This window comes from Leopardus geoffroyi, chromosome C1 (genome assembly GCF_018350155.1).
Source record: "Leopardus geoffroyi isolate Oge1 chromosome C1, O.geoffroyi_Oge1_pat1.0, whole genome shotgun sequence".
In the NCBI taxonomy this organism is placed as follows: Eukaryota; Metazoa; Chordata; class Mammalia; order Carnivora; family Felidae; genus Leopardus; species Leopardus geoffroyi.
In genome coordinates this window covers 4,296,183-4,319,680 of record NC_059328.1, presented here as the reverse complement: position 1 = coordinate 4,319,680, position 23,498 = coordinate 4,296,183, and the positions used below count along the sequence as shown (strand labels likewise).

Sequence of the window (23,498 nt, the reverse complement as noted above, 5' to 3'; positions counted from 1 at the left end):
ATCTTGGCTCTTTTTCTGCCAGAAAAAAAAAAAAAACAATTCCAAGTGGATTTCCGGAGATGTGGCCCTGGACTCCGAGTGGGGTATCTGGCCGGGGTGGGGCTTTTGCATAATGTAAATAGGGCCCTCGTGGGACGGCCCCACGGGGTGCGACCTAGGCTGCCGCCCCTGCGGCTCCAGGCCGGCAGGAGCCTCCGGGGGGCCTGCGGGAGCCCACGTGCGCTGCCGCGGGCGGCCGGCAGAGGGCGCTCCCCACCCCGCCCCGCCCCCCGGCCTCTACTTTCCGCCGCACGACGGGCCGAGGGGCGGAGCGACCGGATCTCGGGAGATTCTCGCGCGGCAGGCGCCCGTGGCCAACATGGCGGACGCCCAGTTGCTTCTCAAGCGGGGTCCTTCCCGCTCCACGTGGCTGCGGGCCCGCAAGGCTCGGCCCCAGCTCGTCCTCAGCCGCCGGCCCCGCCGCCGGCTCGGGACCCTGCGCTGGTGCGGCCGGAGGCGCCTGCGGCGGCGGCTGCTACAAGCCCAGGCGGCCGGCGCGGACTGGCGGGAGAGCGGCTGCCTGGTGTCGCGCTCGGCCGCCCGGAGGCCCAAGACCGCGGCCCCCAGCCCGGCCCCGGCCGCGGCCCCCGCCCCGAGTTGCCCCACGACCCTCCCCATCCCGCCGGTGCGGCCGGCCGGCCCGGGCCGCGCCTTGCTGCTGCTGCCGCGGGACCAGGTGGGTCGCGCCGGTGGGGGGAGGCTGGCCGGCCGAGATCGGGGGGGGGGGTGCGGGGGGGGGGAATGGGGAGCAGCTCTGGGACTCGCGGGCTGGGAGAAGACCGTGCGGGCTCTGCGTCCCCGGGTCGAGAGCGTTCCTCCTGGCGGCGGTGCTGAGCAGGGGGTGACTAGGGACCTGTTGTGGAGCTCTAGGCTTTGAGAGCCGAAGGGAATCTAATAGCAGGAAATAACAGGACCAGCTCACGTTTACGGGGTGCTTAGAGATGCCGGGCTCTCCGTTCTAAGTGTTTTAGGTTTATGAACCCTTTTAATACTCTTAGCTCTATGGAGTCATTACCTTCATTTCCGTAAATGTTTACGGACGAAGAAACAGTTTGGGTAACTTGCTGAAAGGCGTAGAGTAAGGGCAGAGCTAAGACTCAAACCCAGGCAGCTTAATTTCAGGACCTGGGCTCTTCACTTGGATGCTGGTGTGGGAGATCTTCCTGCAGTGCCGGGGGGATGCGAAAACCCAGGAACGGGAGAAACTTGGCAGGCAATGGGCCTTGGTAGAGATAGGTCTGTGACAGCTGCAGAGCCCAGTTCATGGGACCCACTTGTTTTTCATGTGTCTGTACACACCAGCCATCTCTGTAGCTGTGGTGGGATATGAAATTAGGTTAAGGATAATCAGTACCCGATGGCCACCTAGTACAATGTGTTGTTACTTAGAAGTTACTTGTTATGTGAATAGCAACTAAGTTTAGAATTTTATTTTGGAGAGAGTGAGTGAGCACGAGCAGGGGAGAGGGGCAGAGGTAGAAAGAGAGAGAATCCCAACCCAAGCAGGCTCTACACGAAGTACAGAGCCTGATGCTGGGCTCGATCTCCCGAATTGTGAGATCATGACCTGACCCAAAATCAAGAGTCAGAGGCTGAAACCAACTGAGACACCCAGGCACCTCTAGACATATTTTTTATTTTTTATGTTTTTCAAATTTTTTTTAATGTTTATTTTTGAGAGAGAGACCCCGTGCGCAGGGAAGGGGCCGAGAGGGAGACCCAAAATCCGAAACAGGCTCCAGGCTCTGAGCTGTCAGCACAGAACCCGACGCGGGGCTTGCATTTACAAACCGTGAGATCATGACCTGAGCTGAAGTCTGATGCTTAACCAACTGAGCCACCCACGTGCCCCAACACATTTTTTTTTTTTTTTAAGTGGAAGGGGATGCCTTCCTCAGTGGGTGGTGCATGCTACTCTTGGTCTCAGGGTCATTAGTTTGAGGCCCATGTTCAGCATAGAGTTTAGTTAAAAAAAAAAAAGTTCTGAAAATTTCAGTCATGGGCACACCTGGATGGCTCAGTCAGTTCAGCGTCCAACTCTTGATTTAGGCTCAGGTCATAACCTCACGGTTAATGGGATCAAGCCCTGCGTGGGGCTTAGCACTGACAGGGTAGAGCCTGCTTGGGATTCTCTCTCCCTCTCTCTGTACCCTTCCCCTGCTCATGCTCTTATGAGTATGCTCTCAAAATTAATTAATTAATTAAAAAATTTTTTTTCAGTCATTAGTAACAGGATTTGTCATGTTATTTCTTTTTTGCCCACCCCCCTTTCCTTGTAGGGTTTTACTTTTAGCGGGATCTGTCGTGTGACGTGCCTCTATGGCCAGGTGCAGGTGTTAGGTTATACCATCAGCCAAGGCCACCCTGCCCAAGATGTCTTCTCTACCTACACTCATTCTCGCCTTACTATCAACGCAGTTCATTATTCTGTGCCTGAGAAAAGCAAGAAGGAGGTGAAAAGGGAAGCCCGAGCTTTGCTCAGATCTCATCTTAACCGGGGTAAGGAAAATAAATGGATAATTTACTGAGGGTATACTATAACAAGGCTAGTGTTATTATTTTTATCTTTTTGTAATGTTTATTTTTGAGAGAGAGAGCGCAGGGGGGGAGGGGCAGAAAGAGAGGGAGACACAGAATCGGAAGCAGGCTCCAAGCTCTGAGTCATCAGCACAGAGCCCGACGCGGGGCTCAAACCCATGAAGCATGAGATCATGACCTGAGCTGAAGTCAGACTCCCAACCGACTGAGCCATCCGTGCGCCCCCAGGAATATTTGTATTTTTGTTTTTACTTTTGTTTATTTTGAGAGACAGCACAAGTGGGGGAGGGGCAGAGAGAGAGAGGGAAAGAGAGAGAATCCCAAGCAGGCTCCACATTGCTGGCCCAGAGCCCAGCACGGGGCTCAAACTCACAAAACTGTGAGGTCATGACCTGGACCTAAACGCTTAACCAACTGCGACACCCAGGTGCCCCCAAGGCTAATATTTTTAGATGCTTCCTATTGCCTAGATATTGTACACTTTTCTGTGTCTATTTAAACCTTCACGTGGGTCCTGTGAGTGAAACTTATTTTCACCATTTTTCAGATGAGAAAAGTTACCCAAGGCCACACAGCTAGAGTGTGGCCAAAGCAATCCTGGATTGACTTCTCTCTCCATCCAGGTGTGTTCTTATTATGCAGTATGGTTTCTTGAAGAAGGCCCTTAACATAATTACTGCTCTCAAAAAGTTGACAATTCGGGGCGCCTGGGTGGCGCAGTCTGTTAAGCGTCCGACTTCAGCCAGGTCACGATCTCGCGGTCCGTGAGTTCGAGCCCCGCATCAGGCTCTGGGCTGATGGCTCAGAGCCTGGAGCCTGTTTCCGATTCTGTGTCTCCCTCTCTCTCTGCCCCTCCCCCGTTCATGCTCTGTCTCTCTCTGTCCCAAAAATAAATAAACGTTGAAAAAAAAAGTTGACAATTCAGCTGAGGAGAAGGTGGTCCTAAACAGTGTAGAATTTAACGAAGTTACTATTTTTTCTTTTTCTTTTTCTTTCTTTCTCTCTTTCTTTTCTTTTCTTTTCTTTTTATTTTATTATTTTTATTTATTTTAATTTATTTTTAAAATTTTCATCCAAGTTAGTTAGCATATAGTACAACAGTGATTTCAGGAGTAGATTCCTTAATGCCCCTTACCCATTTAGCCCATCCCCCTCCCACACCCCGTCCAGTAACCCTCTGTTTGTTCTCCATATTTAAGAGTCTCTTATGTTTTGATCCCTTCCTGTTTTTATATTCTTTTTGCTTCCCTTCCCTTACGTTCATCTGTTTTGTGTTTTAAAGCCTTCATATGAGTAAAGTCATATGTTTGTCTTTCTCTGACCGACTAATTTCGCTTAACATAATACCCTCCAGTTCCATCCACGTAGTTGCAAATGACAAGATTTCAGTCTTTTTGACTGCCGAGTAATATCCCATTGTATATATATATACCACATCTTCCTTTTTTTTTTTAATTTTTTTAAATTTATTTTTGAGAGAGAGAGAGAGCACGTGCAAGCATGAGTGGTAGAGGGGCAGAGAGACGAGACACAGAATCTGAAGCTCCAGGCTCTGAGCTGTCAGCACAAAGCCTGATGATACGGGGTTTGAACTCACCAACCGCGGACCATGACCTGAGTCAAAGTCGAACGCTTAACCCACAAAGCCACCAGGCACCCCAATATACCACGTCTTCTTTATCCATTCATCCATCGATGGACATTTGGGCTCTTTCCATACTTTGGCTATTGTTGATAGTGCTGCTATAAACATGCATGTGTCCCTTCGAAACAGCATACCTGTATCCCTTGGATAGATACCTAGTAGTGCGGTTGCTGGGCCCTTGAGTAGTCCTGTTTTTAGTTTTTTGAGGAACCTCCATACTGTTTTCCAGAGTGGCTACACCAGTTTGCATTCCCATCTTTTTTTTTTCCTAATGTTTGTTTATTTTTGGGAGAGAGAGAGAGTGCATGCCTGCATGCACAGGGGAAAGGCACAGAGAGAAGGAGCCAGAATCCCAAGCAGGGTCTGTGCTGTCAGTGCAGAGTCCAACTCAGGGCTCGATCCCATGAACTGAACCATGAGATCGTGACCTGAGCTGAAATCGAGAGCCAGTCGCTTAACCAACTGAGCCCCCCAGGCACCCCTGGAGTTACTATTTCTAAGGTACTTAATTTTTCTTTTTGCAGATGACAGATGCTGGTTGATGAAGAATTTTTCTCCTCTGTGTTCCATTGTGATGTTGGAACAGCTGAGAACCTCCACTGTAAACTTCTTAGTCAGCCACCCAGGTTTATCTTACGTCTTTGTACAAGAGGTACGACCAGTTTTCATTCAGAGTTGTGCTCGTTAGTTTCACCAGCACAGTCCTATCAGATGACTGTAGGATGCTCGCTTAGAGAGCAGCGTGGCTGTTGTGCTGTGCTGCGGGTTGTACAGAATGTCATATGTGTGTATGGTGAAAAGGTTTGCGTAGAACGGTCTGTCATGAAAAATGTCTCCCCTTCCCCGTGTTGTTCCCTAGCGAAAGCCGTTCTTTCATATTGTAGGTGGTTAAATGCCTTTTGGAGTTATTTATTTTTTCGAAGTTTTGTCTTAACCTCCCTCTCAACATGGGGCTCAAACACAGAACCTGAGGGTCAGGAGTTGCATGCTTTACCGACTGAGCCAGCCAGGTGCCCTGACTTTTGGAATTTTTTAAATGGTTTTCTTTTTTTTTTTTTTTTTCTTTTTAAATGATTATTTTTGAGGGGGTGGAGAGAGAGAGAGAAAGAGAGGGAGACAAAGCACATGCGGGGAGGGGTGGCAGAGACAGAGAGAGAGACAGAATCTGAAGCAGGGTCCAGGCTCCGAGCTGTCAGCACAGAGCCCGACGTAGGGCTCAGACTCACGAACCATGAGATCGTGACCTGAGCTGAAGTTGGAAGCTTAACCGACTGAGCCACCCAGGCACCTCAGGATGGTTATCTTTTTATCTTAATTCATTCATTTGAGACAGTGAATAAATTTTTCTCTGTGAATGTACGTTGATGCACTTATACTTTCTGTCATCTCTCTGTCGTCTCCAAAGTTTTGCTGGTCAGGTTCTTAATTTCTTAACAGTCAGGCTCTGTTTCTATAATTGTTTCCGGTGAGCCATAAATTGAGCCTAACCTGCAGGATTTTTATCAGGCTGACTGGATGTGAGGCACGGGGAAGAATCAGGGATGATATCAAGCTCAAGCTTGTTAGCCTAACTGCCCGGGTGGAGTTACTGACGGGGGGGGGGGGGGGGTGTAGGAGTTGCAGATTGAGATGTTAGCTTTGAGGTGCCTGTTAGACCATTGGAGATGTCAAGTGGCCAGTTGCATGTGTGATTCTGGAGTTGGGAGCTTTCAGCAGAATGGTCTCTGGGCCGTGAGATGGGGTAATAACACCAAGGGGGTGGATACAGAGAGGCAGAGAGGTTCGAAGTCTGAGCCCTTAGGTGCTGAGACCAGAAGAGGTGTGGATGAGGAAACAGCAGAGGCTGAGACAGAGTGGTCACTGATGGTAGAGAAAAACCCGAGTGTGGTCAAGAGGTGTTCAGAGGAGCTGGACGCGGGCAGTTGTGGCAGATGCTGATGGTAGGTGAGGCCTGAGAAGGGAGCTTGCATGTAGGCGTGTGGTCTGGACTAGCGTGTCCGCAGTAGACCGCTGGGGCGGGGTGGGGCAGACTGATTGGAATAAGGTCGGGAGCCTGGGCAGAGAGCAACTCTCAGGTTTAATAGTAAGAGATTTTGCCTTTGTAGAGTTAAGTGGTACGGGAAGGAGAGAAATGACACGGTATTTGGAGGAGTGTGGTCAGAGTTTTGTTTTTTGTTAAGATGGATGAAAAGACCCCAACAGGTTTGGACACAGCAGGTGTGAATGATCTAGAGCGGGGAGGGTGCCGAGGATGCGGCAGAGAGAGGTGAGGACACTCGAAGTGAGGCGTCCTGAAGGAAGGCTTCTGGTTCTGGTGTCTGCAGGCCTGGGGCAGTGGTCTTGGGAGCACAGGCACCTGACCTAGAGTAGGAGTAGCAGGAGGAAATGGCGGGATGGGCTGCAGGAGTGTGTGGGGGGGGGGGGGGGGGGGGCGCCAAGTAGAAGTTCTCTTCTGAGTGGTTCGTTTTGCTCCAGGAAGCAGATCAGGATCATCACTGAGTGGGAGCAGAGCTAGTAAGTAGGTGTTGGAGGTTTGAGTGACAGAAGGTATGAAATGGGGGCAGGACAGTGAATGCACTGTTGTGGTTGCATCAGTTTAATCTAGTGCAGAAGCCAGTAGCTTGGTGAGGACCATGGAGAAGGAGGTGGAGGCCCCGTGTTACCGAGCTTTGCTTGTAAGCGAAGATTCTAAACGCCTTGATTTTTTTTTTTTCCATTTATTTTTAACTTTATTTATTTATTTTTTTCTGGGACTTCACCACCACCGTTTATATTCCTTATGCTCTTTCTTGGGTAACTTTCCTCCCCCAATGTGTGTTACTACATTCTAGCCTTATTTCTTCATATCTGGCAGATGGTGAACTTTATATGATCTCATAAGATGTTCTTTTTTTTTTCTCCCCAGGAGTTACTCTTATTTTGCTCTCTGTGACTGATAGTTGAGCAGAGTATAGAGTCTTTTCCTCAAAACCTTGAAGGCCTTGCTCCATTGTTCTCTAGAATTCAGAGTTGCTGATAGGAAGTCACACACCAGACTGATTCTCGTGCCTTCTACGATGTCTTTATCTTGGGGGTGATGAATTGCACGAGGATATGATCATGCATGGGGGGCTTTTCCTGGATCTTCTTCACCTTCACCCCAGAGGCCTTATTCCCTCCGAACCCCACCTGCGTCCGCGAGGGTCTGCTCTTGATGCTGTGGGTTGCTTCCGTGGTTTCTTGTTACTTCCGCTGGAACGCCAGTGGGTTAGCGGGCCTGTCTTCCGCGTGCTCTCAGCTCTGTGCATGTTCTTTGTCTTTTGACTTTATGTTTTTGGAGACTGCCTTGATGTTACTCTAAATCACCAACCTGTTGGACAGCTGTGGTCTTCTGTTGAATTGTTCTTGGGGCAATCACTTTTATATTTGCACAGGTTTTCCTTTCCTGGGGGGCTTCCTGCAGAGGTGACGGCAGCCTGGAAGTATGTGTGAGCTAGGAGGACAGGTAGGGGTGACTGCAGGGACCGCTGACGAACATTACAGAAGAGTTGGCTTTGGGCGTGAGAGAAAGGAGGGGCCGGGTTTGTCTTTTGTAGCTCACAGCTGTTTGAGGTTTATTAGCCTAGAACTAGACGAAGAAATGTGCACTGTGTTCATCTCTTCTTAAAGCTCGCGTTGTTAATTTCAGAGCCCAACCTTCCAGATTAACTCTGAACATTTAGCCCTGAGGTCTGTTGGCATCAAAAGAGAGAAGAAGAAGAACGGCCTTCGTTTAACTGAGAGTGCCCTGTCTGCCATGGAAGAGCTAGTCGCTGTGTCCTGTGGTGAGTGGCGCGTAGTGATAAACGGAGTGTTCGTCCACCAGAGCCTCAGAGGGTTATGATTTGCGATTAGAGCCCTAAAGAAGGTGGCTGATCCTAGGCATCAATGTTTCTTTTGCCTCCAGAAGAAGTAGACGGCTGCCCTGTCATTCTGGTTTGTGGCTCTCAGGACGTTGGAAAGTCAACATTTAATAGATACCTGATTAACCAGTTGCTAAATAGGTAAGAGTGGGGTGTTTTTTTTTTTGTTTTTATTTTTTGTTTGTTTCTTAATTTTTTTTTGTTTAGACACGTTATTAGATTTGGGGCATGAAATAGGATTTTTGACTTAAGAAACTAGACAGGAACGCATCTTGACGTCTAAGTAGAGATTGTCTACAAGTCTGTGCAAAGCCGCTCAGCTGAGCGATGACCGTCTCTGTTCTGCTGTGTTTGGGAGCGAGACAGTGACGGACCTCGCTTATCAGCGAGGGGGCAAGAGGGGCTGCCTGTCTTAGATTCTGTATTTGTCCATACCCAGAGGTTCAGAGTAGGGGAAATTCCGTTGTATTTCGAAAGTAAAATTTTAGGTAGTACCAAGTTGTATCCATATTGTGAGTGGACACTATGACCGTGCCTGCACATTTTCTTTTCGTTGATTGTCATGTTTGGAGCATCCAACCTAAAAGACTCTAAAAGGGTGGATTATGCCTGTGTGTTGCATAAAATCTATGAGATCTTATGTATTCATTTGACATAGTAAAGCTAGCTAAGGTTTTCTTTATTCCTTTCAAATTTTCAGTATTTCCTGTGTTGACTATTTGGAATGTGATCTGGGACAGACAGAATTTACGCCTCCAGGTTGCATTTCCTTACTTAATATTACAGAACCAATTCTAGGTATGTATTACGTGTTTCTTTTTTTTTTTTTTTTTTTAATGTTTATTTATATTTGAGAGAGAGACTGAACACAAACAGGGGAGGGGCAGAGAGAGAGGGAGACACAGAATCTGAAGCAGGCTCCAGGCTTTGAGCTGTCGGCACGAACCCAACAAAGGGCTTGAACTCACGAGCTATGAGATAATGACCTGAGCTAACGTAGGATGCTTCACCGACTGAGCCACCCAGCCTCCCCCGCTCCTTTTTTTAATGTTTGTTTATATTAGCGAGAAAGTGTGTTGTATATTTCTTAAATGTCTTGGTTTTATAAAACTCAAACATAATGATAGAAAAAACTAAAAAAAAAAAAAGTATAAATATGAAAAAAAGAAAGTGTAAAAGTGAATAGTCCCCCTTCCACCCAAACTCCCGGTCTTATAACGGTTCTCCTAGCTTCCAAAAAACAAAACTATGGTAATTTTCTAGGGTTCCATTTTGGTAAATGGAACTAATACCCACTTTGTTGTGTGTAAATCAGAAACATACCTTCCTATGGTATTTACATTTTATGTAACTATATATAATGATTTAAACCTAGAAATTACATTGACACAGTACTGTTAACTACAGATTTTAATCAAAATTTGTCAGTTATCCTACTAACATCCTTTTTATGGTTCAGAATCCAACCCAGAATCCCATGTTGCTTTTTTTTTAATGGTAAAATGTACAAAATGTGATACTATTTACCGTTTTAACCACTGATAAGCGTACAGTTCAGTGACGTTAAGTACTTTCACAGTGTTTCGTAGCCATCACCACCTACATCCAGAATTTTTTCGTCATCCCAAACTGAAATGCTGTCCCTGTTAAATAGCACCTGTCCTCCTTCCTGCTCCCGGTGACCTCTATTTTGCTTTCTGTCCCTGTGAGTTCACCTACTCCAAGCCCCTCCTGTAGGCGAGACCTTAACAATATCTGTCCTTGGGTGACTGTTTTTTTCACTAAGCATAATTTTTTTTTCTTTTTGCTGATTTTAAAAGATTTATTCATTTATTTGGGGGGGAGGGGGTGGAGAGAATATAAGTGGGGAAGGGGCAGAGAGAAAGGGAGACACAGAATCCGAAGCAGGCTCCAGGCTCTGAGCTGTCGGTGCAAAGCCCAACACGGGGCTCAGACCTACAAACTGTGAGATTATGACCTGAGCCGAAGTCGGACGCTTAACCGACTGAGCCACCCAGAGGCCCCAATGACCAGTCTTCTTACGAACACAGGGTGCCTTTCCAGTTTTTTAGCTCTTTAATTTCTTTCAGCAAAATTTTGTGATTTTCAGTGTGGAAGTCTTTCACTTCCTTGGTTAGATTTGTTCCTAAGGATTGGATTCTTCTAGCTAATAGTGTAAGTGGAATTGCTTTCCTAATTTCCTTTCCAGATTCTTCACTACTGGTATATTGAAACACACGTGATTTTTGTGTGTTGACCACGTACCCTGCAACTTTGCTGAATTCCCATATTACCTCCAGTAGGTTTCCTACGGATTTCTTTGGATTTTCTAGATAGAAGATCGTCATCTGCGGATAGAAATAGTTTTACGTCATCCTTCCAGTTTGGATGCCTTCAATTCCTTTTTCCTGTCTAAGAAAAGGCTGGGACCTCCAGTACAGTGTTGAATAGGAGGAAACATTTCTTATTCCTCATCTTAGAGGGAATGCGCTTCACCATGCTGTCAGCTGTGGGTTTTCATTGTCAGTTGCGTTCCTTCTTCAGGGTGAAGAAGCTGCCTTCTTTTCCTAGCGTGTGGAATGTTTGTTGTCGTGAAAGGGCGTTAGGTTTTCCTCAAGTGCTTTTTCTGTGTCTGTCAAGATAGTTGTGTGATTTTTGTTTGGTTGACTTTTAAATTTTATTTATTTATTTAAAAAATGTTTTTTTAAGTTTATTTTGAGAGAGAGAGAGAGAGAGAGTGAGCATGCACATGAGCAGGGGAGGAGGCAGAGAGAGAATCCCAAGCAGTCTCCAAGCATGGAGCCCAACATGGAGCTTGATCCCATGAACTTTGACATCATGACCTGAGCTGAAATCCAAAGTCAGACGCTTACCTGACTGAGACACCCAGGCACCCCTGTTTAGTTGACTTTTAACAGGTTTAAGATTTGAGTTTTAAAGTAATCTCTGTACCCCATGTGGGGTTTGAACTGGTAACCCTGAGATCAAGAGTTTCACGCCCTACTGACTGAGCCAGCCAGGCATTCCTGTCCAGTTGACTTTTAAGAGAAGCAGAGGGTATATCAGGTTGCTGGATATGTTCTGGATTTAACAGACCTTTTGACAATGAGGATAAGTAGAGCATTCACGTTGCTTTTACAGTTTTATCAAAACTGATTGTTTGGACTTTGCTCTTTAGCTGGTTTCATTGTTCCTTTGTTTCTTTCATGTTTGCCCCAGTGCATTTACTTTTCTTTTTTACCCCTTAATATTTCAGTAGGTGTTTCCCCAAACAAGGACACTCCGCCATATAATCCTAATGCAGCCACCAAATCAGAGCAGCTGAACTGCCGGAGTATTGTCCCTCGTCCATCATCCAGCTGCCTGCCCTGGCCCAGCGTATATTTGCAACTCTTTAGTCCTCGGTCTGGAGCAGTTCCTCCAGCTTTCCTTATCGTTCATGACCTTGGCAGTTTGGAAGAGTACCTGTCGAGTGCCCCTCATGGCTTGACTGAGATGTGGTGCTGTGTTCTCAGTGCATCATGTCAGCAAGCTGTCAGTTGGCCCTGTCACCAGAGAGGTTGCCTCTGATCATTTGGTTAAGATAAGTGTTTGGCAGGGTTTTCCACTCTGTCTGTAAGGAGGTGTATTATTTGTTACTTCTTCTGGGGTGTCACTGCTTGTAGATCCCCTTGGTGGACAGAGCTAGGAAATACATGCACGTTTAAACCCATACGTGTATATTACGTGCGTACGTATTCTCCATACATATACACTACGTTTACACTTCTGTGTACATATTTTCTATTTATTAAGAGCCACGAGTTTACTGCAGTCATTCTGATTCTGGTCTGACACCCTGGGTTTCTTCTAGTTAGCCTTCTTCCTCCCGTATTTATAAGTTTCATATCTGATGATAAGGACTCTGGCTGTGATTGTTGTCAGTGTATTTACATATTTACTCAGTCTCTTTGTATTTGTTCAATCCCTCTGCTGTGCAGGCCACTTCCTCAGCTGTGGGCTGCCCCAAGTCCCCTTACTCCACCTTTGAGGGGAGCCTTGCCAGCCCTGTCCCAGGTGGCCTGGCACCAACCACATTAACCAAGGCCCTCACCCTGCTGACCGTGGTGCCATGTGGTCCTGGTCACCAGCCAGATATGGGAAGTAGGTCAGTTTTGATGGACTGGTGCTACAGTTAGGAATGTTTGCTCTGGGGGCACCTGGGTGGCTCAGTTGGTTAAGCAAGCATCCAACTCTTGATTTCAGCTCAGGTCATGATCTCACAGTTCATAGGTTCGAGCCCTGTGTGGGGCTGTGTTGACAGCACGGAGACTTGTTGGGTTTCTCTGTCTTCTCTCTTTCTCTGCCCATCCCCCATTCATGTTCTCCCTCTCCCTCTCCCTCTCCCTCTCCCTCTCCCCCTCCCTCTCCCCCTCCCTCTCCCTCTCCCTCTTTCTCAAAAAATAAATAAATAAACATTAAAAAAAAAAGAAAAAGGAACGTTTTCTCTGGAGCTGAATCACCTGAGTTCAAGTGCAGTTGGTATCTACTAGCTGTATGACCTTGGTCAGTTAATCTGTGTCCTCCTCTATAAAAATGGGTGTAGTAATACTACCTACCTCATAGGATTTTTATGAAAATTAGAGACTACTTGTGAAATACATGGGGCATAGGAAGTGCTACATGCTAGTGAGTGATTGCTGCTTACTTGTCCGAGGATGGGGACATGGTTTTGTTCACACGTGTATCCTGAGTATCTAGAAAGATACTGACTTGGCTCACTGAGCATCAGTGTCTTGGCCATATTAGGACATAATAAGAATTGGGATTAATTATATGTGACAATGAGGGGCCGTGCCTGGGTGGCTCCTTTGGGTAAGTATCCAACTTCAGCTCAGGTCATGATCTCACAGTTCGTGAGTTCGAGCCCCTGTCGGGCTCTGTGCTGACAGCTGGGAGCCTGGAGCCTGCTTCAGATTCTGTGTCTCCCTCTCGCTCTGCCCCTCCCCCACTTCCACTCTGTCTCTGTCTCTCTCAAAAATAAACATTAAAAGAACATGAAGATGTCTTTGTATTAAATTTAAAGCTAAGATTTTTTTTTTTTTTTTTTTTTTTTTTGGAGAGAGAGAAAGAAGGCACAAGTGAGCAAGGGGCAGAGAGGGAGAGAAAGAGAAGTGGGACTCGCGTTCACCTGATGTGGGACTTGAACTCACTAACCCTGAGATCATGACCTTAATGACTGAGCCCCCCAGACGCCCTGAAAGCTTAGAATTCTGAAAACGAGATACAGCTATTCCTAGTGGTAGGATAATCTTTGACTTCTTGCGAATCTTTGTCACTGGCAATGGCCGACACGGAGCCCTCGCCTCTTTTTAAATAGTCCTGCAAACTCTGACCTTTATCTTCCTAGGACCACCTTTTACTCACCAGAGGACACCGCAGAAAATGGTGTATTATGGGAAACCTTCTTGTAAAAACAACTATGAGAATTATATTGAGATAATACAGTATGTGTTCAGCTCCTACAAGAGAGAGGCCCCTCTCATCGTCAACACGATGGGCTGGGTGTCAGGTAAGCCTGCGGAGGCGCATCTCGCAGCAGAGGGTGGGCGGTACGAGTAAGCTTTTGGCTTCAGGCAGTAACGCTGAAGCCCCGTTCTTAGGAAATCGTTCTTACTGATCTTTCTGTGTCGCAGACAGTTGTACCGTTTTCTCGTAGAAACGTGTCCTTGCATTTTAGTGTGCCAACTGCTCGTGTCACCTTCCTCACAGACAAGGGGCTTCTGCTTCTCATCGATCTCATCCGGCTGCTGTCTCCCAGCCACGTGGTCCAGTTCAGTTCCGGGCGGAGTAAGTACATGCCAAACCTCACTCCTGACTATGTAGACGACATGGACGGCCTGTACACAAAGAGCAAGTCCAGAATCCGGGACAGAGGTTTCCAGCTGGCGGAGTTTACAGAGAGTTTGGAATTTGCTGATGAAGAAAAGGAGAGTCCCGTTGTGTTCACTGGACATAAGCTAATTTGCGTCCAGTCAGACTTTGCATTTAGAAAAACGCCAAGAAATAGGTGAGTCAGCCACCGTGGATGGAGGATGGCGTTTTCTTCAGTGTAACAAGCCTCTCTGCTCTCGTTTCCTTAAAGGGAAGAATTTCTCTACAAATGTTCAAATCTCTGCCACAGCTACACGTTTGTGAAGGAGACTCGGCTATTTTCTGAGCTATTATTTTCCCAATGGAAATACACACAGTCCCTGATTTAAGATGGTTTGATTTCCAAAAAAAAATTTTTAGGGGTGCCTGGGCAGCTCAGTCGGTTAAGTGTCCAACTTCGGCTCAGGTCATGATCTCACAGTTCGTGGGTTCAAGCCCCGCGTCGGGCTCTGTGCTGACAGCTCGGAGCCTGGAACCTGCTTCAGATTCTGTGTCTCCCTCTCTCTCTGCCCCTCCCCTACTCGTGCTCTGTTTCTCCTTCTCTCAAAAATATTTAAAAATTTTAAAAAACTTTTTTTAATTTTTTTTTTTTAAGTTTATTTATTTATTTTTGAGAGAGACAGTACAAGCAGGGGAGGGGCAGAAAGGTAGGGAGACACAGAATCCGAAGCAGGCTCTGGGGTCTGACCTGTCAGTACAGAGCCCGATGCGGAGCTTGGACCCATGAATCCTGAGATCATGACCTGAGCCAAGTCAGATGCTCAACTGACTGAGCCCCTCAGTCGCCCCAGTGTGCGAGGTGTCTTAAAGGCGTTTTCATCGTTCCATATTTTCAGCTTCCGGTGGGTGTATGAGGGTGAAACCACATCATAGGTTGAGGAAGACCCATAGCCAGAAGCGGCCTCCAGCTCTGGTTGCCAAGAGCCTTTATTTAAAGGCGAGTCGTGGGGCGCCTGGGTGGCACAGTCGGTTAAGCGTCCGACTTCAGCCAGGTCACGATCTCACGGTCCGTGAGTTTGAGCCCCACTTCGGGCTCTGGGCTGATGGCTCAGAGCCTGGAGCCTGTTTCCGATTCTGTGTCTCCCTCTCTCTCTGCCCCTCCCCCATTCATGCTCTGTCTCTCTCTGTCCCAAAAATAAATAAAAACGTTGGGAAAAAAAAAAATAAAAAAAAAATGCGAGTCTTTAGGCGTCTTGTTTTTCCAGTGGGTTTACAGAAAGGCAGGGTGTGCCAATGTCAAGGTGGGAGTGTGTGCTCGTGTATGTATAATCTGTGTAATGACCAATGTACTGTGTTGCTGAGCGCAAGGTGGATGTGTAAGGTTAAATCTCTACTTCGTTCTGATTTACTTTTCAGAGAGTCGCATAACAAAGTTCTTCGTGATCTGGCGGTACTGGGTTACCTCGGCCAGCTGCAGCCCCCGGTGCCAAAACCACTTTATCCTTTACATGGTCTGACACCCTATCAGGTAACCTGAACTTGTACGAGGAATTGTCTTTGTTTACTTAGCCAACACTTGTATGGCTTCCTGTGAGCTGGGTGTTCTTCTGGCCTCTTACCCCCAGAACAGCCCTGTTCTGTGGCTTCTGTAACTGCCTCACTTTACAGATGGGAGGTTGACAGCTCTAGCTTGAGAGGCCATGCTCTTAGCTGCTGCCCTGTGTTGGGCATGACTGTGCTTTGTGCTGGTTAATAACGTTCTTCCTGGGGGTGCCTGGGTGGCTCAGTCATTTAAGTGACTCTGGATTTCGACTCAGGTCATGATCTCAAGGTTCATGAGTTCGAGCCCTTCATCAGGCTCTGCACTGACAGTACAGAGCCTGCTTGGGATATTCTCTCTCTCTCTCTGCCTCTCCCCTGCACACACTTGTGCGCGCGCTCTCTCTCTCTCTCTCTCTCTCAAGAATAAACATAAAAAAAAAAAAAAAAAGAACGTTCTGCCTCATCCCGGAGGTGGCGCTGGGGAGCCCAGCTCTAGCATTTCTACTTTTGAGCTGCGTGTTTTGGTATCTTACGCGGAAAACAGAGGCTGGGCCGGACCTCCCAAGACGGTCATGTGGAAGCAGTGAGTCTTCACAGTGGTCAGAAGGGGAGGCTCACCCCGCTTGCATTTGCGTCTTGGAATCCCCCTAGACTTCACCCCATTCAGGTTATCTTGAGACTTGCTTGAGTCTTGTGTGTCTGTTCAGACAAGAAAGTTCTAGACATCAGTTTAGGTGTCTAGCAGGTGTTGGCTGGCAAAGAACTTCTTTTGAATTTCTCTGTGTTAAATATTTAGCCAATGTTTGTTAGTGTTTCCATTCTGTTTAGATACTTTTTGGTAAGCACTTTGGTCAACATAACTAACTTACTAATCTCTCTCCCTACCTCCTTCCTTCTTTCTTTTCTTTTCTTTTTTTTTCTTTTCTTTTCTTTTTTCTCTTCTTTCTTTTTAATATTTATTTTTGAGAAAGTAAGAGAAGGGAGAGACAGAGAGAGGGTGGACAGAGGATCCAAAGCGGGCTCTGTGCTGACAGCAGCGAGCCTGATGTGAGACTTGAACTCACGAACCGCAAGATCATGACCTGAGCCAAAGTCAGATGCTCAACCGACTGAGCCACCCAGGTGCCTCTGGCCAACGTAACTTTAGATAGCTGGTTAGTCAACTTTTAAAAATTAAAAGTAATCTTTCCAGTTGAATTAATTGAGGGAGATGCACATTTATTTTCCAGGTCCCTTTCAATGCAGTTGCTCTCCGAATTACTCACGCTGACGTCGCTCCTACCCATATATTGTATGCTGTGAATGCCAGCTGGGTTGGTCTTTGCAAGATCCTAGATGATGTTAGAGGGTACGCAAATGGACCAATCCTGCTCGCCCAGACTCCAATCTGTGATTGTTTGGGATTTGGTGAGTGAGAGTAAACCATGTCTGTATATCAACTGAAATTGATCCCCTTCTCCGCCTGTAGATGGCTGGTCTTGACCTTGTATCAGTCTCCCAGCTGGAGTGATCAGAGAGTGTCTCTGGCTTCTATACAGTGGGCCTGGGGGCTGGTGGGCAGGAAGGAAGCAGGATTTTCTCTGCTTCTCCTGCCAGCTCTACATCTGGGATTCTTGAGGGCCCGGTCATGACCTTCTTCTCACTTGACACATTTTCCGTAGGCCACCTGTCCCCATGCTGGGACCCTAGATCTACCTTTAGGCTGATCTCACTGGATCTCTGTAGCCTGACTGCGTGTCTGAGTTCCAAGCCCACGTTAGCAGTGTGTGTCTTCACTTGGGTATCTCACTGGCATCTGAGTCCTAGGTCCATGACTGAGGTCCTAATATTCTCCCCAGAACCCCTCCCACCCGGCATCCTCTCCTGTTCCCAGGCCTGTGAAGAATCCTTGGAAGATTCACCCTGCCCTGGGTCCACCTCTGTTCACTACATTCAACCCACTAGCAGGTTTTGGTAGCTCGTTTCCCAGGGACGTCAGATTCCTCTGTCCGTCTCATTTCTTCTTACTCTGCCAAGAGTCTGGGCCACCGTTTCCGTGCCGGACTTCACGGTCGGGTGGTCTGAGGACAGACGTGATCATGTCACATCCTGGTGGTCCCCATCACATGGGCCCAGGACCATTGGCCTCGTACTGCTTCAGGGCCCTTCCTCCTTCGCCAGGCCTACCTCATGTGATTGTCCCCCTGGCTCACTGAGGTCCATAAATGTCAGGGTATGATTCTAGAAGGGTGCTGGATTTATGTAACCCGAAATTAGCAAAACCCTTAAATAATTACAAATTTTTGCTGCATATACTACTACTTCGCAGAAGTGTTTCCACAGAAACTGTGTCACCTGGTACCGACCCTGAAGGAGGAATTGGTGATGGGGAAAGATTGTGTCGTCTGTCTGTTCCTCATGGTGGCTTTTCTCCCTCTGGTCTGTGTGCGCCTTATTGAAGACAGTCCAGGACTCTGGCATATGGACCACTTTGGTTCCTCACAACTAAACAAGGAGAAGGGGACTAAGAGTCGTCAGATACTCCCGTCTCTTGGAACTTTGTATTTTCAAATCAAAACACAGTTGAAATGGAAATTCTTATTATTTTTTTTTTTATTTAAAAAAATTTTTTTTAATGTTTATTTTTGAGGGAGAGACAGAACATGAGTGGGGGAGGGGCAGAGAGAGGGAGACACAGAATCTGAAGCAAGATCCAGGTTCTGAGCTGTCAGCACAGAGCCCGACGTGGGGCTCGAACCCACGAACCGTGAGATCGTGACCTGAGGTCAGATGCTCAACCAATTGAGCCACCCAGGCCCCTCTGAAATTCTTATTTTAAAAGCCATTCTTTGATTCTCAGTGGTAGGGAGATTTAATATTTTCCAGAAAGGATATCTTTGTGTTTTGTGTGTCTTCAAGGAATTTGTAGAGGGATCGACATGGAGAAGCGGCTGTACCACATCCTCACTCCTGTGCCCCCAGAAGAGCTAAGAAATGTGAATTGCCTATTGGTCGGAGCCATTTCCATTCCGCAGTGTGTCTTCAAGAGCCAGGTGAGCACTCACACTCCCAGGGGCAGCCCTGAAAGTCGCTGGTCGTGTCCATGGCGAAGAGAGTCATGCGAACACGTTATTGTGTGGGAAACTCACACTTGGTTGTAGAAGCTGGATGAGGCAGATAGAGTGTCAGGGTGGCCTCATGGTCCAAGACCTTGAATTGCCGCCATTTGTGGTCAGGGGTCCAGTGGTAGAGCCATCATCCCAGGAGTAGCTTGTGGGAAAGGAGAGCAGAGGTGATCTCTCCAGGGTTACCCTGTCCTGAGGACAGTCTTTGGGCACATTGATGGGAAGGTCATGTTGGCCAAGGACATCTGTGTGGTGGCCTGAAAGCCAGACTGCAAGGCCTTCTGGCGGCCTGGTGAGGCCATGGACGTCCCACCCCTCCTAGCTGCTTGTCCTAACTTGTGTGAGAGAGAAACACACCCACGCCCACTTCTCGGTTAATGTGTTTGTGGAGTTGAATTGGACAGAAAGAAGGCAGTGACCTTTGTGACTGGGCCAGTTGCATCAAGTGAGCCGTCTGGGGGGAGGGGGACCAGAGGCCTTAGGAGTGTGAGGGCCTTTCTCAGACTCTCACTTTTAACAGTATTTTCTGGGGAAGAAAAGAAACACTACAAATTCTGACTGGCAGGACTTGGGACTTTCCCTCATCCTCCTTCTGTTTGTTTCTGTTTCAGCGTGGGCTTGAAGGGACAATACCTTACGTCACAACAGATTATAATTCTAAACTTCCTGGAGCATCAGAGAAGATTGGAGCAAGAGAAACCGAGAAGCCACGTGAAGAGAAAGTACACCCAAAACCTAAGCTCTATCGAAAAATAAACTGATACTGTTGTGGTCCACAGGGGCAGGAGCTTTTCTACCAGAAAACTCGTCTTGGTCTGCAGCCTGACGTCAGACTGGCGGCGATGGCGGGAATTGTGTGGTGACGCAGCAAGCAGAGCTCCCTGGGTAACTCGTGGATCTGTTGAGAGTAAATTTAACTCTTTTTTTTTTTTTCCTTATGTTTTTCTTATTTATTTTTGAGACAGACAGAGACAGAGCGTGAGCTGGGGAGGGGCAGAGAGAGAGGAAGACACAGAATCGGAAGCGGGCTCCAGGCTCCCAGCTGTCAGCACAGAGCCTGATCTGGGGCTCGAACTCACAAACCGTGAGGTCATGACCTGAGCCAAAGTCAGACGCCCAACCGACTGAGCCACCCAGGCGCCTCTAAATTTAACTCTTTCCCGAGCTACGTGATCTAGAGTTCTGCCCTAGTGTACTGTATGGCTCATCGTACTTTTTTATTTTCTAAAGGGTTAAAGCAACAGGAAAAAGTTTGAACATCATTAGAACAGAAAGAACACAGTTGATGCCTCAAAAAACTCTTTAACGTCCTGGTTTTGGCAATCTGAATAAAAATAGGGAAACTGGGGCCACAGAAATCTACCAAAGAGGAAGGAAGGCCGGCCAGCGGGGTCGCAAGCATAACAGGATGTGGGGGCTCCCCTCGTCCTCGAGCAGCGATGGCAGACGGGCAGGAGGTCCAGCAGTGGGCTCCACTTGTGGACGGTCAGGGCCAGGCGGTCGTTCTCCTCCCGTCATTTGGTGCTGTCCACGTTCTCTTCCATTCCTGTGGCCTGGTGTGTCCGGTGTTAAAAGGTGATGTTTGGTCTGCTCAGTTTAATCAAGGCTTAATAGTTAACAAAGTTTGGACTCAAAAACCCTTCCTTTGTATTTTGGGGTTTTTTTTGTTTTGTTTTATCTGGTGACTGTACACTGAAAAAGTTGCTTTGAAATCCAGGAAACCTTTCCTGTGGCCTCTTTACAACTCTGTCTGTCCTAATTGACTTCTCATCTGAGGTTGAAGACCCACTGTGCACAGAGCTGCACACCAGGCTGTTGGAAGGACGGACAGGGCACCTGTGGGAAGCCCCATCTTGCCTTTGACAGCTGGACCTGAACTCGTATATAAGGACGGACAACTCTGTGTCATGAGCGCTTTCTCCTAGGGGCACTGGAGGCCGGCGATGACCCCATTCTCCCAGATGGCTTTGGGGAAGATGATGGGAATCCATCCTTTGCCTTCTTCCCGGTTATCCCAGTTCCTGATCCCCCAGGGTTGGAAGTGGTTTCAGTAAACAAGGGTGTCAGGGGGGATCATGTCATTTGTGCACTTAGATCAGTGAGAATCTGATGGAGGTAGCATTTCGAACTAGTCTTGTGAATTCCAGCTTCCTACGGCTCGTGTGGAAGGCTGGTCGTTCCGATGTGAGTTTTAACATCTGTGTTCATCGGTTATCACCATCCTACTTCCCCTGGTGGCCCCTCGCATCTCGGAGACCCGCACTCACAAAGTCTCACTGGAACTCTGCCACCCTCCAGGATTGGTTTTGATTCCCTAGACTGTTTAAGGTCTAACTTAGTTGCCTCTTAATTTGATTCTAAATTTACCTTGTGTGTGTTTTTCTATCGTGGCCTTGCCAAGAATTGTAACAATCTGCCATCAGCAGCTTTCTGCCTCCTTCCCTGCTTCCTTGTGTCTTCACGGTGGTCCCCACTGTAGGTCATTGGCAGCAGGTGTCCAGAGGAAGGAAAGTGGTGCCCTGGCACTTGAGTTTTCATTCCATCTAGGCCTGCCTTTGGCCGGATTTCTCTTCTGCTCTTCAGGGCTGTCCACGAATGACGTAAACAAGCATTGCCGCTAGAGGGAGCTGCCAGCCACCGGTCAGATGGCCATCGGGCTAGCACGGGCCCAGGAACCTGCCTGGGACATTCTGGAGGCTGAGACCCTGGGGACTTGGCTCTCTGGCCAGCTCAGTGGGCCTGCTCAGACTGGCAGTGGTGCCATCCGCCCCGGATGTCAGTCCCTTTGTCAGTGTCAGCAGTATGGTAGAAAGTTCTATACTCGAGTTATTCTCAACAAAAACTCCGTGTGTGTGTGTGTGTGTGTGTGTGTGTATGATTCCATGCTTATTTAAGAAAAAGAAATAATGTGACTCAGAACTTGAAACCCCTAGTTGCTCCTTTTGTGGTTGTTTTAATGAGATTCCTTTACAGGAAAGATAGATGTGAAAATAGATCACAAGATTCTTGGATCCTGGGGTTTTATTTTGTAAACAAAGTTCAGCTCCCAGCTGTCCTCTGTTAGGCCTGGGGGCGGAAGCGGTGACCCCCCCCAGAGAGCTGGCCATGGAAACGAAGTCTGCGAAAGGGGAGAGGGCCAGTTGAGCTGGCCCTTCAGGTGCCTTGAATGTTTGCGAAATGGGTCTGGAAGAGGTCTGCGGGGGTGGGGGGCCCTGGGCTGGGTGGACGGAACCCAGCCCTCTGCTGGGACCCCTGTGACAGGTGGCTGCTTACCTGCTGGACTCGGGTTTCTGCCCAGCCGCGTGAGCACCAGAGGACACGGGAGCAGGTTCCTTCCGTTGTGCCAGATGGTGATTTTTTTTTTGTTTTTAATTGTCCGATTGCTAGCTTCCTTCCTTAGGCTTCGATGTGGCCGTATAGTGGGTAAGGCGGCAGGCTTTGATGTCCGAGCTGAGTTGGAATCCCAAGGGGCCACGGGCCGGCCGAGGAACTTTGCAAGAGATATTTGACCTCAGCCTGTTTACTTCTGAGATGGGTTGGTGGCTGTTCCCTCGAGTGCCTGTGCGTGGGGTGCATGAGACTTGTCTATACGTGGCGGGGCAGTGTAGACGGGGACCAAGATCGTGTTCCTTACGGTCACACTGGGTCGAAGAAACTAAATGTTTAAATCCACAGCTGTCTTCCCTTTCTAGCCAAGTGTACTGTTGTCACAACCAGGGACGTGGGTTCCATACCCTCCACTGAGTCCCCGTTCCTAGAAGTTTTTCATAGACTTCCACTGAACTGCTTTTCAAGTTGTATGAACACGTCACACGTGTGGAACGTGGCTTTAGCCACACCACATGGGTGATCACTGTCTTGTCTGGTGTTTTTCTAAATGGCACGTGTGTTCTACAGAATTGGGGGTCCTGCCATATGTATGGTTTTCTATGCAGCTCTTTTCAGTTAACACGTGAACTTCTGTATCATTAAAGATTTTTGAGAACATGAGTTTAATTGTGTACTTTTATTACGTATGCACAGATAGACCATTTTCCTCCAGGGAGTTATTTGAACGCAGGAGACGTTGTGACGAACACTGGGGAGAATAAAGCATTGGGACATGGGATCTGGATGCCAGAGCAGGGAAGACAGGAAATCCTAGCAGATGCCGGTGTCCTTTTCCGGCACAATATTGAGCACAGTGGGAGTTTAAGTTTTGTTTGGGCCCGAGGATGTAAGTTAAGAGAAAACGCTATGTCCTTTCCGCCCCATCTCCGAGAGTGTGTTGCTGCCGGAGAGGTTCGAATTAAAGAGGAAAACCATCCTGGGGTCTGTGCCTGAGCACAGTGATGCGAGCCCAGCAACTCCCAACTCTGTCCTCGCTGTCCCCACGCTGGCCTGGCGGAGGGGAGGAGCCTGGGCCGACCAGCGGAGCCCGAACCAGGGAGCCAACTGCTGTAAGGGGGAAGGAGTCCTTTTCAGAAAGGCTTTGCCCGGGAAAGTGGGGCAGGGGGTAGCTGCGGGCAGTCAGCAAGACCCATTTGGAGGCGAGGGGCGGCAGGTCCGATCTGGGAATGCCGGGAGCTGAGGAAGCAAAGTCTTGGGAGTCAGCAGATAGAGCTGAGCCGGCAGACAATGTGTGGGGCTGGGAAGCCAAGGGTTGCCATGGCGACGGGCCCTGATGCCACTGTGGTGCTCAGCGGACCGTGGTGTGGGTTTTCCCGAGGCTTTGGAAGGTGTCTGGGCTGTGAACATCTGTCAGGCGGGGAGAGGCCACCAAACTGAGAACTTCCTCTCGAGGAGGCCGGCCACCTGCTGGCTGTTGGGATTGCAGAGATGAGGGTCTTCGTGGAGTTGCTTTCCAGGAAAGGAGGGAAGGCACCCACCGAGGCAGCTGGCACCGCGAGAGCCCTT

The 23,498-nt window shown here is 48.2% G+C and overlaps 1 protein-coding gene across 2 annotated transcripts; it reads left to right on the top strand.

Annotated features, from left to right (window-relative positions):
- The first annotated feature begins 325 nt into the window (after positions 1–325).
- NOL9 (nucleolar protein 9) lies at positions 326–22,592 on the top strand. 2 transcript variants are annotated; one of them, XM_045475503.1, is made up of 12 exons: positions 326–715; positions 2,319–2,538; positions 4,747–4,874; positions 7,890–8,025; positions 8,151–8,244; positions 8,804–8,901; positions 13,493–13,654; positions 13,855–14,152; positions 15,373–15,484; positions 16,728–16,905; positions 18,397–18,530; positions 19,214–22,592. In XM_045475503.1, the coding sequence occupies exons 1-12, from the start codon at positions 359–361 to the stop codon at positions 19,361–19,363; spliced, it is 2,067 nt and encodes a 688-aa protein (XP_045331459.1). In that variant the 5' UTR covers positions 326–358; the 3' UTR covers positions 19,364–22,592. The 2 variants fall into 2 exon arrangements, with proteins under 2 accessions (XP_045331459.1, XP_045331458.1); XM_045475502.1 differs by having other exon boundaries at positions 8,148–8,244.
- Positions 22,593–23,498: the final 906 nt, after the last annotated feature.

What these genes read in the sequence shown, in the direction of transcription:
- NOL9 (XM_045475502.1), top strand. Translation starts at nt 359, where the DNA reads ATGGCGGACGCCCAGTTGCTTCTCAAGCGGGGTCCTTCCCGCTCCACG. An exon ending in TATTACAGAACCAATTCTAG is followed by an intron (nt 8,902 to 13,492) that starts GTATGTATTACG and finishes TTATCTTCCTAG; the next exon opens with GACCACCTTTTACTCACCAG. An exon ending in ATGGTCTGACACCCTATCAG is followed by an intron (nt 15,485 to 16,727) that starts GTAACCTGAACT and finishes TTTATTTTCCAG; the next exon opens with GTCCCTTTCAATGCAGTTGC.